This window comes from Colletotrichum karsti (genome assembly GCF_011947395.1).
Source record: "Colletotrichum karsti strain CkLH20 chromosome Unknown Scaffold27, whole genome shotgun sequence".
In the NCBI taxonomy this organism is placed as follows: domain Eukaryota; kingdom Fungi; phylum Ascomycota; class Sordariomycetes; order Glomerellales; family Glomerellaceae; genus Colletotrichum; species Colletotrichum karsti.
In genome coordinates, this window is record NW_024065927.1 from 438,925 (window position 1) to 453,736 (window position 14,812).

Genomic DNA, 14,812 nt, shown 5'->3' on the forward strand with positions numbered 1-14,812 from the left:
TAGGGCGATATGGCGAACGTCAGCTCATCGAGTCAGCGATCATTGCTGGAGTAGAGTAAAAGTAGCTTCACTGTTCATTATCTCATCAGCTTTTCACCTGATCTCGCAAAGCAAAGGAACCGTCTCGCGCAAAAATGCCCTTTTCCGGAGCTCCCTTCGATCCCGGTAAGTCATCGATTGCTATTTGCTCAGGTAGCCATTGGCTGATAACTTATACAAAGTACCTCAACACCTTACTATTTGGGAATGGTTGTTTGAGGACCATCGCCGAGATGTCCGAACCAACGCATTCACAGACGCTTTGTCAACCGAGCGGGTGACTTTCGAAACCCTGAAGACATACGCGACGAGTGCTTCCATTTCGCTGGCTCTTGATCACGCTCTAAAGGCCAAAGAAAAGGTGGCGATTGTCTGCCGTTCCTCAGTATGGTACCCTGTGGCTGTGTTCGCAGCTATTCGCTTGGGTGCGGTGGTGGTTCCGTTACCGCATGAAGCCAAACCCCCGGATTACGAGTACTTCCTCAAGACCTGCGGTGCAAAGCTTGTCTTCGTTGACGAGTCAACGGTAGACCTTGTGCGGCCTGCTTGCGCCAGGCTGAACCTTGGTCCAGAGAGCATCATGTCTGTTGATGGCAGCGTCAAGGGATTGAAGTCACTTCAAACCTTGATTGGTGATGGCGGTTCACTTGGTAGACAAGAAGAGGTCTCATACTGGCAACTATCCTCGACTCAGACGAATGACAAGACTTGTGCGTATCTAGCATTCAGCTCTGGTACAACTGGTCTGCCAAAGGCTGTGAGTTTCCACCACGTTGAACGCTGCCCGGGGCTTCTTTGTCCCTGCAGTCTCAGTAGGTCACATGGTTTGGTACTGATAACAGGGCTCAGGTCATGATATCCCACGCAAACGTGATCTCTCAGTGTCTACAGATGCAGATCATGGAACTTGGTACAGGAGTGCCACTTCTTGCACCACTTCCGTTTTATCACAGTGAGGAGAGCTACCCTGTAGCGAGAATCAGAAACTGACAAAACTCATCAAACTCCAGTCACCGGCTTGGCACAGTTTCTACATCTTCCAATACTGTTTGACCAAGAGACCATTCTCTTGAGCAAGTTCAACATGGAGGCCATGATGAGTGCCATCACACGTTACAAATGCGGAGAGCTATGGCTGGTTCCTCGTAAGTCGCTCGATCGTGAAAATAGTTAAATACTCACCACCGAATCAGCTATCCTCATTCGAATGGTCAACGAGAATGTCGCTCAGAAGTACGACCTTTCTTGTGTCAAGCAGTTCAACACTGGTGCTGCACCACTCTCTCCTCAGGTCATTGAGAAGTTGTCAAAGGACTTCCCGAACGTCAGGCTGAGACAGGGATGGGGTATGACCGAGAGTTGCAGTTGCATAACCACTACTCCCAAGGACCTTCAAACCTACGAGAATGCACACAAAGTAGGAACTGCAGTGCCTGGCACGTTAATAAAAGTTGTAGACCCGGTCTCTGGGGAGGAAAGAGGACCAGAGGTCGAAGGAGAGGTAAGGGCTCCAATGATACCCAGATGCCTCCGCTCTCTACCCAGTGATTCTGACATGCGTGTGATTCGATTATTAGATTTGGGCTCGTGGGCCGCAAGTAACCATGGGATATCTCAACAACGAGAAAGCCACAAGAGACACCTTTGACCAAGACGGCTATCTCCACACAGGAGACCTTGGAATGATGGGCCGGGACGGCTTCATCACTATTCATGACCGAATCAAGGAGATGATCAAGGTTAGTAACAGTTCTCTGCACCCGCATCAATGGTAGACTTTCAAAGCTGATGTCCTCATAGGTCAAGGGTCATGGAGTTGCCCCCGCGGAATTGGAGGATACCTTACACGGCCATGCAAAGGTTGCAGATGTTGCGGTCATCGGGATTCCGGATGAATATTCCGGAGAGGTGCCCAAGGCCTTTGTAGTACTGAAGCCGGACGTGAGCAAGAGTCAAGAGACGATCGAGGAGTTACAAAAGCACGTCGAAGAAGCGAAAGCTAGATACATGTGGCTTCGTGGTGGCATCGAGTTCATAGACGAGATCCCGAAGAGTGCCTCGGGAAAGATTCTCAGACGCGCACTGAGAGAGTCCGAGAAGAAGAAAGCGGCCCAAAGAGGAGGAAAGGCACGTCTGTGACGAGTATATCACAACGAGTTGTTGGGTAGACAAATTTGAGCTCAGAAGAAAGTCGACAGAAATGGTATTTGTGATTTCCAAGTGCATTTTTCGTAGCTAAACAGGATTCAAAGAAGTGAATAATGGCTTTGCCACCTCCTCCGGGTTCAAATACCAAGACACGTCTCCTACGTCCACTTCAATGTCAGTGAACCCGTTGCCCATGAACTCGAAACGGTTTCTGCTTCGGTACTTGATATCATAATCCTCGAACCTCGGTCGATTCATCATAAAAAGCCAATGAACAAGAGATCCGGGATACTGCGCGGTAATTTTCCCATCTGGCTTGCCCTGGTTGTACCACGAACGGCAGCCTCCCGACCAGACACTGCGAGACATTCCGCTTAGCAAATGATTGGGCGAAATGTCAGGCTTTTCAGTATTATCGGCCCGGGAAGGTGAACCCACGATCGCTTGAGCCACTCATGGGCATGCTCATTGTATTCTTTGATAACTTCTGCTTTGACCTCAATAGATCGGATATTTTCAATTTGCATTTTTCGAATCACTCTACAAACGTAGTTCTGGGCCGCCTCGAGTACAGTAGTAAAAGAACCATGGGCTGCTGGACAGTTTGGACCAAGAGACCCAACTGAAGAATTCGAGATCAGCTTCCCAACAGCTTGTCTTTTTAATTGAGGAAAAGTTGAGAAAAGGGGAGAACTCACACATGAGATTTGGAAAGCCATGGGCAGCAAGAGCCAAGTAAGCTTCAGGCTCATCTTTCCAAGTCTCCGCGAGGCTCTCGCCATTGCGGCCGATGATCGGAAAATGGGGACGGAAGCTGACGTCGAAGCCTGTTGCACAGATGATAACATCCGCCTCATACTCGACGCCCTCCTTTGTTCTCAGGCCAGTCTTAGTGAAGGTTGAGATGTCCCCATCAGCCAACTCAACATTCTCCTCATGAAAAGACTCTAGGAAGCCCTCAGCTGGACCAATTCGTCGGCATCCTATAGGGAACGAGGGGATTAGACGTTTCTCAAGTCTTTTGTTTCCCTTGAGAGCGTCGGTCATCTTGGACTCAATTTGCTAGCACAATCATTAACTCAGTAAGTTGAATAAAAAAGACGTGGTGTCTGTCATACCTGGCGTGCCGCTTCTTGGATAGGATGACTGAGCAAATTCAGCGCAAACCCCCTGTTGATGGTGTCTTCCACATATTTTCGGTGACTCAAGTATAATTCGGGGTTGTTCTTGAAAGCGGCGATCTGCTCTTCTGTGTCTGAAAGACGTCAGCTCATTTTCAATGACTTTGCTAGGAGAGGTGGCTCAGCACAAGAGAAGTCTCCTCCGTCCTCATCCGTATACCCAGCGAGCGGAATGAGGCCTCCGGTGATCCATTGAGGCGTGCGGTAAAATGAGATCACCTTTTTTGCTTCCCCTTTTATAGCCGGGACTATTTGTACGGCAGATGCTCCAGACCCAATGACGATCACTGTCTTATCTTTAAGAACAACCGACGGGTCGTATGCTGCCGAGTGCATTATTTTGCCCCCAAAAGACTCGCGGTTTGGAATGTCAGGCCATTTCCAGGTGTTATTCACACCGATGCTTGAAACGAGAAAGTCGACTTTATCCTGGAAGTGCCGCTTCTCTCCATTCCCCAAAAGTTCGTCGATTTCCAGAATCCACTGACTGCTTTCCGCATTCCAAGTGGCTTTCGTCACCTCATGGCGTAGCTTGATGTATTTTTCAAGGTATCCCTGATCTTTGGCAAAGGAATGGTAATATTCCTGAATCTCCGAAGCCGGGGCGCAGTATCTCGACCAATCCGGTTTGGGGTGGAATGAAAGCTGATATGAAGGAGATGGGATGTCACAGCGGCAGCCCGGATACCTGTTGGCATGCCAGACACCACCGCAGGCGGAATAGCCTACCCAGCTTAGCAAAGCCTGATCGAAGAGTTGAAGGGAACCCAGAAGGAACTTACGGTCGTATACTACAAGATCCAGACTGTCCCCAAACTCCTTTTCCTTCTTGTAACACAAAATCAGGCCTGAAGCTCCGGCACCAATGCAGGCGATCCGCATCTTTCGAGGAGCCCATAGTATGTGCTCTGAGACTTTGTAGGTATCTTCGATGTTATGGGTAAGGGGTGTGCCTCCGACTTTGTTGTCAATGTTATGGACAGAGTCGGTGCGATGGGGAACACCATCTGGTGACTCGGCGTGGATCGCCATGATAAACAATGCAGTAAGAAGGGATGGATCAGACGCCTTTCTCCACGAAGTACGCTATGTTTGGGCCAAAGAAGAAAGAACTCAACGCTCTCCATGCAACAGGAATGTCGTTTTGGGTATCGGAGACGGGATTTCTCACTATCCGCCCGTGAGCATGTGTAATTTCTTAGCGCCAACAGAACGCTACGTCGTATTAGACTTCTCACTGCAGTCTTCTTCGAGTGAGATCTTGTTGTGCCTCGGTCGACTATTGATCTCCACTCGTGTCACGGCCAGATCCGTTGGTTAGTGCTCGGGGAACGGGCGGAAGCCCATGTTCCCCGCGTAGAATGGGTCCTGTCCCTCTCGTGTACTTGAGATTATACGTAAAGGCTGGTCAAGACCCCTGTCGACGGCCTGGAAGACACATTTGTCTTAACTGTATGTGGAAGGTCTGAGGACGGGGCACGACATCTTTGAAGCACCTGTGAGTGGATCAAAAAGACTCTCGTCTTATGATTTCAAGATAACAGGCTTGGTTTAGTTTTATTCCCGATTCGGCGAAGGCGTACCGCGTTGTGGCACATTTGGTGGGTAACAAATGTTGTGTCGGCCTGTAGTTTGTCTATCGTAGCATAACTCAGGCCTCAATACTCAATACGTATCTTGATCTTGAGTTAGTGAATTTCAAATCAACGTGAAATGATGATTATAAGAGTATCACGTTTCGTCGTGACGCCCCTATGTAGAGTGAAGGGTATCTCGGTTGGCTTCTGCAACTATGTGACGCAACAAACTAGAGAAGGTTCAAGGATAATTATATGCCTTAGAAGTCTTTTTCACGTAGGTCTAGTCTAAAAGCAGTTACGGCAGTGATGAAACTCACCGCTGACACGGCTCCATCGTTTCATTCGTAAAAGAAACGATTTTGCAAATACATTTGCATCAAGTATGTACCCAATCAACATGGTTTACTAAGATCTTATTGTGACTCGTTCACTGAAGCGGGCTCTGTTGACCAGGAACTTCTAAAACCTACATGTAGATTAGGGATCTGTTAAGAATGGACAATTGCTACTTTGGCCCAAACTCCAGTCAATACTGAGTTGTAATAAAAGGTTAAAGACGCAACTGGGGCAAAAGTCCCTAAGATTGGTGGCTGTATAGTCTTATTTTCAACTGATCGGATTCCAAGTTGTATGAAAGCTCGATACTAATTAATAGTAGTTGTGGGATACCTCTTCTTCCTCCATTTGTCAAGTTGGTATCAGGATCAAGTGCTGAACTGAGAGTTCAGTATTGTTAATCACACTACGCTGGCTGCTCAGTTAAGAGTGCATAGAGTTATCCTCTGTCTTTGAACTAGAATCTGGAATGTCGTAAACATCATCAGTCGGACGACCCTCATTCGTCACACGGAATCCGAACTTGGAGGCTCTTACTTGCTTTGTCACCGAGACAAGTTCCGCTTTGGACGCTTCTTCCGATAGACTGGAACGGGAGAGATCTCACCGGAGATTTATGAGACGATCTGCCTATCTGATACAATCGGATCAACAAGAAGAGCAATGTTCGGCGAACACTGCGGGGACCTCCTTCGTCCACTCGTCTGGGATCTTCGCAGTAGTTCGTTATGTTTGAGGTGAGGTAGACCCCTCGTCTCCAACCACATCCCCCACTTCTCCAAATACGTCATGCTGCAATGAAACTTGGGGTACGGCTTGGATTTCACTGTATCACCTTGCCGCCATCTTATCCTCGGATGGACGTTGCGAAGCGGGGAAGCACTTGGACAATCTACCTAGATTTGGCCATTTCTTCTTCCCCGCCCCCATCTACGAATGGCAGTTCTTCGCCGATGAGGACCAGTTTAAGGCTCGGAGGTTCGGCGTTCATCCCACTCTTACTCGGAATCCTTATCACTCCGCGGACCATCCCCGTTTTCCCCCCAAAACATGCCGGCGCAAACTGGATCGCGGCGGGATCCCCGCGTCTTGGCGAAAGTTTCCCGCGTCTACCCCGCAGCGGCGCAATCCACCAGCTCCTTTCAGCAAGATATCCCGCGGGTGAGGAGGGGATTCTGTGGACGCCGGTCATCCGGTGTCGATGTCATACAATGGGAGCTATTCTTGGTGAGATTTCTTTGGGGATTGGTCCTCGTGAGGGGTTGGTACATGAGATGGGATAAATATGACGGGCGGCGCTGCTGGGACTAACGTCAGTCCTACTTGGTTCCTCATTTATCGTTAGCAGAAATTCAACTGCGCATACATACCACCATGACCTCTACAATGAAAGCAGTGAACTACCAGGGACCTTACAAGGTCAAGGTTTCGGAAGTATCACTGCCAAAGATCCTTCACCCTGACGATGTCATTGTCAAAGTCACGACAGTAAGATGAACCCCGCCCTGGTCTAGTACCTCATGAATGAAAGTCACAATGCTGATTGTTCAAACAGGCTGCCATTTGCGGCTCAGACTTGCAGTATGTTACTAATCAACCTGCTCATTGACTTATGAGTTCTAACTTGCATGTAGTATGTACGAGGGAAGAACCGCAGCTGAGGCCGGCATCACCTTTGGTAAGTCCATGCTGATTCAAGACATGGAGCAAGCACTGACTGTGCCGCAGGCCATGAGAACATGGGTATCGTCGAAGAACTAGGAAGTGGTGTCACTCTCCTGAAGAAGGGAGACCGCGTTGTTATGCCATTCAATGTTGCAGACGGTCGCTGCCAGAACTGCGAAGAAGGACGCACCGCATTCTGCACAGGCGTTAACCCCGGATTCGCTGGTGGTGCTTACGGTTTGTTAATTCCTCTTTCTAATGGTGTCACGGGAACTGACATTGTGCAGGTTACGTCGCTATGGGCCCCTACCCGGGTGGTACGTGTTGATGGACTAGGAAATTGCTCAATAAGTGTGGGAATGAAGCTGACTTGCCGTAGGCCAGGCTCAGTACCTCAGAGTGCCTTACGCTGATTTCAATGCTCTGAAGCTTCCTCCTGGAAAGGAATTCGAGGCTGATTTCATTCTTCTTGCTGATATTTTCCCCACCGGTAAGGCGAAGTCCATTAGCCCTGTGACTAAGATACATGTATCTAACATTAAAAGGCTGGCACGGTGTCGAACTCTCTGGCTTTAAGCCAGGCGAAAGCGTTGCTGTCTTTGGTGCCGGACCAGTAGGCCTGATGGCGGCCTACTCGGCGGTTCTTCGCGGAGCTTCCAGAGTCTTTGTTGTCGACCGAGTTCCCGAGCGGTTGCAGTCTGCGGAAAAGATTGGATGCATTGCCATTGATTTCACCAAGGGAGATGCTGTGGAGCAAATCAAGAAGTCAAATGGAGGCGAAGTTGACCGCTCAGTCGATGCGGTCGGATACCAGGCCGTCAATGCTGGCGGCAGCACCGAACAGCCCAACATTGTGTTGGAAAACATGATCAAGGTCACCCGGGCTTGTGGAGGACTTGGTATCCCAGGCCTTTACGTCCCAAGGTGAGTTTCGATTTCGGAGACTTTTGTGCACTTGCTAACATCATTTGACAGTGACCCCGGTGCTTCTGACGACGCCTCTGCGAAGGGTATGATCAGCTTGAGTTTCGGTAAACTCTTCGAGAAGGTATGATCTAGGAGTCCATGTTGCCGCGTAAATTGAACAATACAGCTGACCTTTCCAGGGACTCTCACTTGGCACCGGTCAATGCAATGTGAAGGCCTACAACCGATACTTGCGTGACCTCATCATCTCAGGCAGGGCCAAGCCCAGTTTTGTCGTTTCTCACGAGATCAACATCGACGATGCAGAGGTTGCTTACGAGAAGTTCGACAAGAGAATCGATGGCTACACCAAGGTTCTTATCCACCCTAATGGTGGATTCTAATGTTGTATGAGCGAGGTTGAGAGATTTGAGTTGGTTTGAGCGGTGTTGAGGTGTTCAAAAGTGGTCGAGGCTGAGGTGGCGGTTGTCGAGCGAGGTGTTCAGGTTGGCGGTGGGTGAACGAGTGATTTGATGGCCATGGATGCAAGCCATGAGAACAATGTCGTGTTGCCCTACATTTTCACCATTTACTTCCTCTTGAATGGGTTGAACTTATCTTTTCAGTCATATTTCATTTTCAAGGAATGTCAAAACTTGTTCAAGAAACATGCTTGGTCACAAGGCTTGAGCGACACCTTGGGAGAAGCATCAATGTGTAGACCATGTTCTAGTCAAGATATTGCTTTCATGAACGAGACTCGCTGAATGTCAATAGGTTATTTGCTATCTCCAAGAAGTGGTAATGCGACGTATTCTGCAGTTTCCCAAGTTGAATGGTTGTGTCTTGCAATTCAGGTCTCCTTACCGATGCATGTGTTTCATTTTCAATTTTAAACCGAGACACACCCTTGCTTGTGACTGTTGAGCTCTACCTCCCTAGATATCCCCTACTTCTTATCACCAAGAGAATGACTGTTCTTTCCAGTTATGAGACCAGATGCGCCGTGTGACACCGAAACGTGATTCCTATGATGAATGACAATACGAACCAGAGGCGGAAGATGCCCCATGGCAGTGCACCAGTCGCACATTTTTTCGGAACCGGTGACTTCCAATTCGCAGAAACAGGTCAGGCAACGGCACCGACAGATATCTTCTCCAGGAGAGGGCATTTCTAAATAGTTGTGTGAATGAATTTTGGGGTGTATGACCATTGATTTGCGGTTGATTGTGAGGAGAGCATTCGAAATGGGAAGTTAGAGAACCAGCTGGGAATTAAAAACAAATGCTCCAGACCTTGTGACCTAAATACGTCTCCATTTCTGGTAGAGCGGAATGTGTGAATCACGATGGGAACTCAGCATCCTCAAGGAGCCTTTTATCACTTAGGGGATATTCACATTTCGGATCGAAGAGCATTCGGTCGCATGGCAGCCGAATAACTGTCGTTTCAACTGAGAAGATTCAGCAAGAGGTCTTAGACAAAGTCTTAAGATACTTACATATAATACATTCTATTAACGTGACTTTCATGTTTGAATCAGCCATCGCAGATCTGTCCGGGGCATTAGCGGTTTACTCAATTGACATCAGCCAAACCTCACATCTTGCCTCTGGTCAACATTCGAAACTGTTAGTGGGCAGCATCTCCAAGTCCCAGTATTTTTATGATGAACTTCGCCATTTCTGGTGAGTTGCAGGAAGCACAAGGATCTGCGCGGGGCCACATGCATACAGACCGGACTTGTTGCCAGAATTCGTGCTAAATGATTCCGCTTGTGCTGTGCCACTTCGCCAAGGCGATGCTGCATCTTTGGCCCCTGGCTAGTGACGAATTTTGCGAATTTGATGTTCTTAGCACCAACAATAATTTGGGTCCTCGTATCACTCGTGTCGATACTCTGCAGCATGGCCATCTCTACTTAATTAACGCGTCCCGCGGATCCTGCTCCGTGGGTGAGATGGCACTGGTCCGCCTTTGCCTTCCCAACCTGGCATTTTCTATTCTCAAGAAATGGTCAATTTCACTTTACTTTGCGTCAGCTTGCTGGCCGGCAGCTGCTTCGCCTCCGAGCTAGGCCGCGACTGCACCGGAGTCAATGCCATCCACCCGCGGTGTTCGACCGCTGACACCATCCCGTATACCAGAGACTTCTTTTACGTCGGCGGCCGGGCTCTCGAAACCGCCTCTGGCGAGCTTACCGCCGACAAGCTCTACGTTGAGAAGATCAGCCCAATTGTCCCCCTACGCGAAAAGCCCATCGTTCTATTCCATGGCGGAGGATGTAGTGGTACGACTTGGCTCAACACGCCTGACAATCGCAAGGGATTCGCAAACTATTTCGTCGAGAAGGGCTATGTGGTTTACATTGTCGATGCTGCCGGTAACGGCCGGAGCACGAACATGGATTTGGAGGGTTTCCCTTTGACTGCGGGTTCCTCCTCAGCCCTCGTTGAGATGGGATTCTCTGCTCCCGAAGCTTACAACGGCTATCCTCAGTCTCAGCTGCATACCCAGTTCCCCGGAACAGGCAGAGCTGGAGATCCAGCGTTCGAGAACTTCAAGAACTCCATGGTTCCTTACACGACAAACAACATCACGTTTGAGAACGCCATGAGAGCTGGAGGCTGCAAGTTGCTGAGCCTCATTGGCAAGTCATACGTAATCGGTCACTCGGCAGGAGGATCAGCCGGCATTCTGCTCTCAAACGACTGCCCCGAGCTGGTCGCTGCCAACATCAACCTCGAATCCTCGACCATTCCGTTTTTCTGGTACACCTACGGCACCGCGGGCTTCTTCAACAACGCGTGGGGTCTGGCCAACACTCCTCTGAACTACACTCCGCCAATCTCAGATCCCTCAGAGCTCAAGAGAGTTGAAGTTGGTAATTCCACGGTGGCTAGGCGCAGTTGCTTTCGACAGGCCGAGCCGGCTCACACGCTGCCCAACATTGCTAGTGTACCGTACCTCATGGTCACCGGTGAGGCTAGTGTCCACATCACCTATGACCACTGCATCGTCGATTATATGAAGCAGATTGGTGCCAAGCCGGAATGGATCAAGCTTGCGGACCGTGGAATACGAGGCAACGGCCACTTCATGCATATCGAAAAGAATAATGGCGAAATTGCTAAGTTGGTTCTGAACTGGATCAAGGAGAAGGAGGACACGATCTGGTAAACCAAGACCAGGAAGATCGTTCCACCTTTGACAATATCCATGTCACCAGTCGATTAAGTTCACGTGTACACATTGAGTCGAGTAATAATGTTTATGAATCGATAATATGGAAGTCAGTCTTTGTTCAGCGATCCCTTCTCATTTTGTACCCATTTGACTGTTGATGCCACTCGGGGCGATTGTGCCACTGTGGAGAGGGTGCTCTAGGATCGTGTCTCCGGATTTCTGGATGTTCGTCGGCACGAGAAACGTGTACTTCGACTTCCTGGGTGCGCAAGATATTCATTTCGAGCCCCCCACCTTCGCTGTTAGTATCACGCAGATGATCTTTCTGCACGATACTCTCGCTCGACTCGGACCGATCCATCATCTGTGTGATAATGGATATTGAAGATTTCTTGACATGCTGGTGGCTCTTCTGTGTTCCCGTATCCGAAGTTTTGCTGTACTGCCATGTTCCGTTGTCGGTCACCCCATGAGACTGTCCGTTGTCGTAGGAATTGGCCATGCTGCTCTTGGCCTTGAGCCAGTACTTTTCCAGCAACCCATCGAGCACTGGTAGCGAAGCAGTGAGAATGCCCAGCGATAAGTCCAAGCAAGTCCACACCAACACTTCAACATAATCCCAAGTGAAGTCGTTCGTCATCGTAGGTCGGATCTGTCGCAGTAGTCCCCCAAGAACTGTCACGCCGCCAACGATCCAGATTGCGAAGAGACGAATCTTCTTCGCTCTTTGAATGCGAACCTTCCATAGGATGATGATGGGAGTCAACAAAAGGGTGATTCCTTGTGCCACATGAATACCGCTGAGAACTTTGGACTGAACGCCAAGATCTATGCAAGTTGGAATTGGCTCAAGACGTCCGCGCATAGCCAAGTCCCATTGAATAGCCGGCGGATTGCAAGCAAAGATGTTGTAGAAGATCGCCAACAACACGAACATAACCAATGAGGCCATGAAGATGTCGCAGAATATCTGCCACCACTTGTTGATTCGGTCTGCCATCCGGCGAATGAAAATGGCTATGGAAAGCTTGATCATCCCGACGGCGACATAGAACGTCGTCTTGCATGTCATAGCGACGACCATGCCAAAGTTATATTTCTCGTACGTGACCTCCCATGTGTGCACAGCGGCGGCGCCGACTGCAAGAGACGTGATCTGAGTGACGGGATATACAAGAGCGAGGAGCTGCGATAGAAGGAAACTGTTAGCAAAGGTCTAGATCCGATTCCAAGAGATACCCATCGATACTTTCTGCTTGCCATGGCATCTCCGAGCATAGCTATCGATGTTCATATGATCTTTCTGGATAGTCTACTCACTGCCGCTACGATGATAATCCAGTCATCCCACCCAAACTGCATGCTTGAGCCTATCCGCAACCTAAGTATGACACGTCCAACTGTGGGGACGACGATGGCCAAAACAACGAAGATCAGGCCGGTGAGAACACTGGGTAGTCTCGTCTCGTGTACGTAGTCCGGAGGAGGCTTTGCCGAGAGGAAGTAACCCATCATGGGGTTCGCACTGTTCATTCCGATCATACGGAATAGGCCCTTGACGATGTAATAATCATGCTGAGTCGCGGGCGGCTGGCCGACAAAGGCCGACGGCCCCGCGAGAGGTAGGCTGCTCGGGTCATCTGGGATCGCGTTGAATGCGTCTAAGGATGCCATCACAGGCGTCACATGGAGGTTCCATTCGGTGGGAGAAAGAAAGTTGCTGAATTTGACGCTTACGACGCGGGCGGACTTACGAGCGTGTCGGGCCCAGGCTGTTTATCACTTCGACTGGCACAGCAGACATTTTGATCAGAAAAAGCAACACTTTGCCTGCGCTAGGAGATCTCGCTTCAAACGCGAGTCTAATGAAGAATTTGCCCTGCTGTGCCGTCGCGGCACTGAAGCGAGCCATGCTATCTTTCAGTGGCATAATCTCGAAGCTGCACGTTGGCAAATGCGGCAGCTCTTCCTGGAGGGCCACACCCTGGTATTCTTGGCCTGCAGGTTTCCATCGTGTAATTAATTGGTGGATTGGAGGTGTTCGGACCAGACACATCCGTACTCCTTGCCCGTCGGCAGATCTTTCATGTTTTCTGCGATGCTTAAGAGAAAGGCCATGCTCAACGGGCTAGAAGTGCTACCAAGATCTGATCTTCATATTCTAGAAGTCCGCATTGCGGCCTTGTTGATTGAGAAACCAGCACAGTCAAAGCCATCCTTGACTCTCTGAACTCCATGCCCCGATCCCACACGGGAACATGGGTTCCGGGGAATGCGTCCCGATCTAGCGTGCCATCCGCCCCCGAATGAGACTCCGCTGAGTCCCTGTATTAACCCTGCAGTAGGCATGGTAATTTCCTCTGATCCTTGCTGTCTTGGGGAATTACAGCGAGACGGCCCCTCTTCGATTTGGGTGATGTTGTGGTCTCGATGTTATTCCACCGATGATGCGTCTTGACCCTTCAAGGTTAGAACCCGTCGATTTTCGGTCGATGAATGGATTATGTCTTCAAATTAAAGAGCTAGTGTATTTCGATATATTCTTTGACGTTGGTGTATTCCCAGCCGTCCTCATCTCTGGCCACCGAGAGCAATGATCTCCTCCTCAATCGCCTTGCCAAATCCTTCCGTTGTTCCCTTTCCTCCGAGATCAGGCGTCGTCACAGACACCTCGGAACGTGCCAGGACATTCTCGATTGCCTTGAGCACCAAGTCGGCAGCCTCGGTGTATCCGTAGTGCTGAAGGAGCATCTGCCCAGCCCAAATCATTCCGACCGGGTTGGCAATGCCCTTGCCAAAGATGTCCGGTGCACTGCCGTGTACTGGCTCAAAGAGACTCGGGAACTTTCCATCGGGGTTGATATTGGCGGATGGGGCGATGCCGATAGTACCTGTACAAGCCGGTCCCAAGTCCGAAAGGATATCGCCGAAAAGATTGCTTCCCACAACCACGTCGAAGATGTTCGGGCGCTGAACGAAGTGTGCCGTCAAGATGTCGATGTGGTACTTATCCAGATTGACCTCAGGATAGCCCTTGGCCATTTCCTCAACACGAGAATCCCAGTAAGGCATGGTGATGCTGATGCCGTTGCTCTTTGTCGCACTTGTCAGCCGCTTGCGGGGTCGGCTCTGAGCAAGGTCGAAGGCGTAGCGTAGAACCCTGTCGACACCCACTCTTGTCATGATCGTCTCCTGGATAACCGTTTCCCGGTCCGTTCCCTCGAACATCTTGCCGCCGACGCTGCTGTACTCGCCTTCTGTGTTCTCGCGGACGATCCAGAAGTCGATGTCACCCGGCTTGCGGTTAGCCAAGGGTGACTTCACACCAGGCATCAAGCGACATGGGCGAAGGTTGATGTATTGATCGAATTCGCGGCGGAATTTGAGCAAGCTTCCCCAAAGTGAGACATCGTCGGCAACCATGCTAGGCATGCCGACTGCGCCGAAGTAGATGGCATCGAACTTGAGGAGTTTCTCCTTCCAGTCCGACGGCATCATCTCGCCATGTTCTTTGAAGTAGTCGCAGCTGGCGAAGTCGAATGTCTCGAATTGAAAAGAAAGGCCGAAGATTTTGGCAGCAGCTTCAAGAGCGCGAACGCCCCATGGCATCACTTCCTTGCCGATGCCGTCTCCGGGAATAACGGCGATTTTGAGTGATTGAGGCGCCATTTTTGCTGTTCAATGTTGTGTTTGATGATGCTGGGTACGGCTAATAGAAGTCCCTGAAATGAGAATGATATGAGTCCAAACAAGATGCCTGATATTTAA

General features: G+C 49.8%; 6 protein-coding genes across 6 annotated transcripts; 3 read left to right on the forward strand and 3 right to left on the reverse strand.

Moving 5' to 3' along the window:
- Positions 1 to 134: 134 nt before the first annotated feature.
- On the forward strand, positions 135 to 2,178 carry CkaCkLH20_08281 (4-coumarate- ligase; the record flags this gene model as incomplete). The annotated part of the gene is made up of 7 exons (XM_038890996.1): positions 135 to 165; positions 222 to 796; positions 889 to 991; positions 1,050 to 1,184; positions 1,233 to 1,456; positions 1,617 to 1,778; positions 1,840 to 2,178. The coding sequence occupies 7 exons, from the start codon at positions 135 to 137 to the stop codon at positions 2,176 to 2,178; spliced, it is 1,569 nt and encodes a 522-aa protein (XP_038743759.1).
- A 96-nt stretch (positions 2,179 to 2,274) lies between these two features.
- On the reverse strand, positions 2,275 to 4,400 carry CkaCkLH20_08282 (flavin-binding monooxygenase; the record flags this gene model as incomplete). The annotated part of the gene is made up of 6 exons (XM_038890997.1): positions 2,275 to 2,545; positions 2,626 to 2,809; positions 2,886 to 3,249; positions 3,306 to 3,442; positions 3,497 to 4,093; positions 4,151 to 4,400. The coding sequence occupies 6 exons, from the start codon at positions 4,398 to 4,400 to the stop codon at positions 2,275 to 2,277; spliced, it is 1,803 nt and encodes a 600-aa protein (XP_038743760.1).
- A 2,258-nt stretch (positions 4,401 to 6,658) lies between these two features.
- On the forward strand, positions 6,659 to 8,259 carry CkaCkLH20_08283 (putative alcohol dehydrogenase; the record flags this gene model as incomplete). The annotated part of the gene is made up of 9 exons (XM_038890998.1): positions 6,659 to 6,772; positions 6,840 to 6,865; positions 6,919 to 6,962; positions 7,013 to 7,186; positions 7,237 to 7,266; positions 7,329 to 7,439; positions 7,495 to 7,873; positions 7,925 to 7,997; positions 8,056 to 8,259. The coding sequence occupies 9 exons, from the start codon at positions 6,659 to 6,661 to the stop codon at positions 8,257 to 8,259; spliced, it is 1,155 nt and encodes a 384-aa protein (XP_038743761.1).
- Positions 8,260 to 9,871: 1,612 nt separating this feature from the next.
- CkaCkLH20_08284 (uncharacterized protein) lies at positions 9,872 to 11,038 on the forward strand (the record flags this gene model as incomplete). Its single annotated transcript, XM_038890999.1, has 1 exon — positions 9,872 to 11,038. The coding sequence occupies one exon, from the start codon at positions 9,872 to 9,874 to the stop codon at positions 11,036 to 11,038; it is 1,167 nt and encodes a 388-aa protein (XP_038743762.1).
- A 113-nt stretch (positions 11,039 to 11,151) lies between these two features.
- Positions 11,152 to 12,718, reverse strand: CkaCkLH20_08285 (uncharacterized protein; the record flags this gene model as incomplete). Its single annotated transcript, XM_038891000.1, has 3 exons — positions 11,152 to 11,241; positions 11,295 to 12,230; positions 12,365 to 12,718. The coding sequence occupies 3 exons, from the start codon at positions 12,716 to 12,718 to the stop codon at positions 11,152 to 11,154; spliced, it is 1,380 nt and encodes a 459-aa protein (XP_038743763.1).
- An 897-nt stretch (positions 12,719 to 13,615) lies between these two features.
- CkaCkLH20_08286 (uncharacterized protein) lies at positions 13,616 to 14,713 on the reverse strand (the record flags this gene model as incomplete). Its single annotated transcript, XM_038891001.1, has 1 exon — positions 13,616 to 14,713. One exon carries the CDS (start codon positions 14,711 to 14,713, stop codon positions 13,616 to 13,618), a length of 1,098 nt encoding a protein of 365 aa, XP_038743764.1.
- Between the last annotated feature and the right edge of the window lie 99 nt (positions 14,714 to 14,812).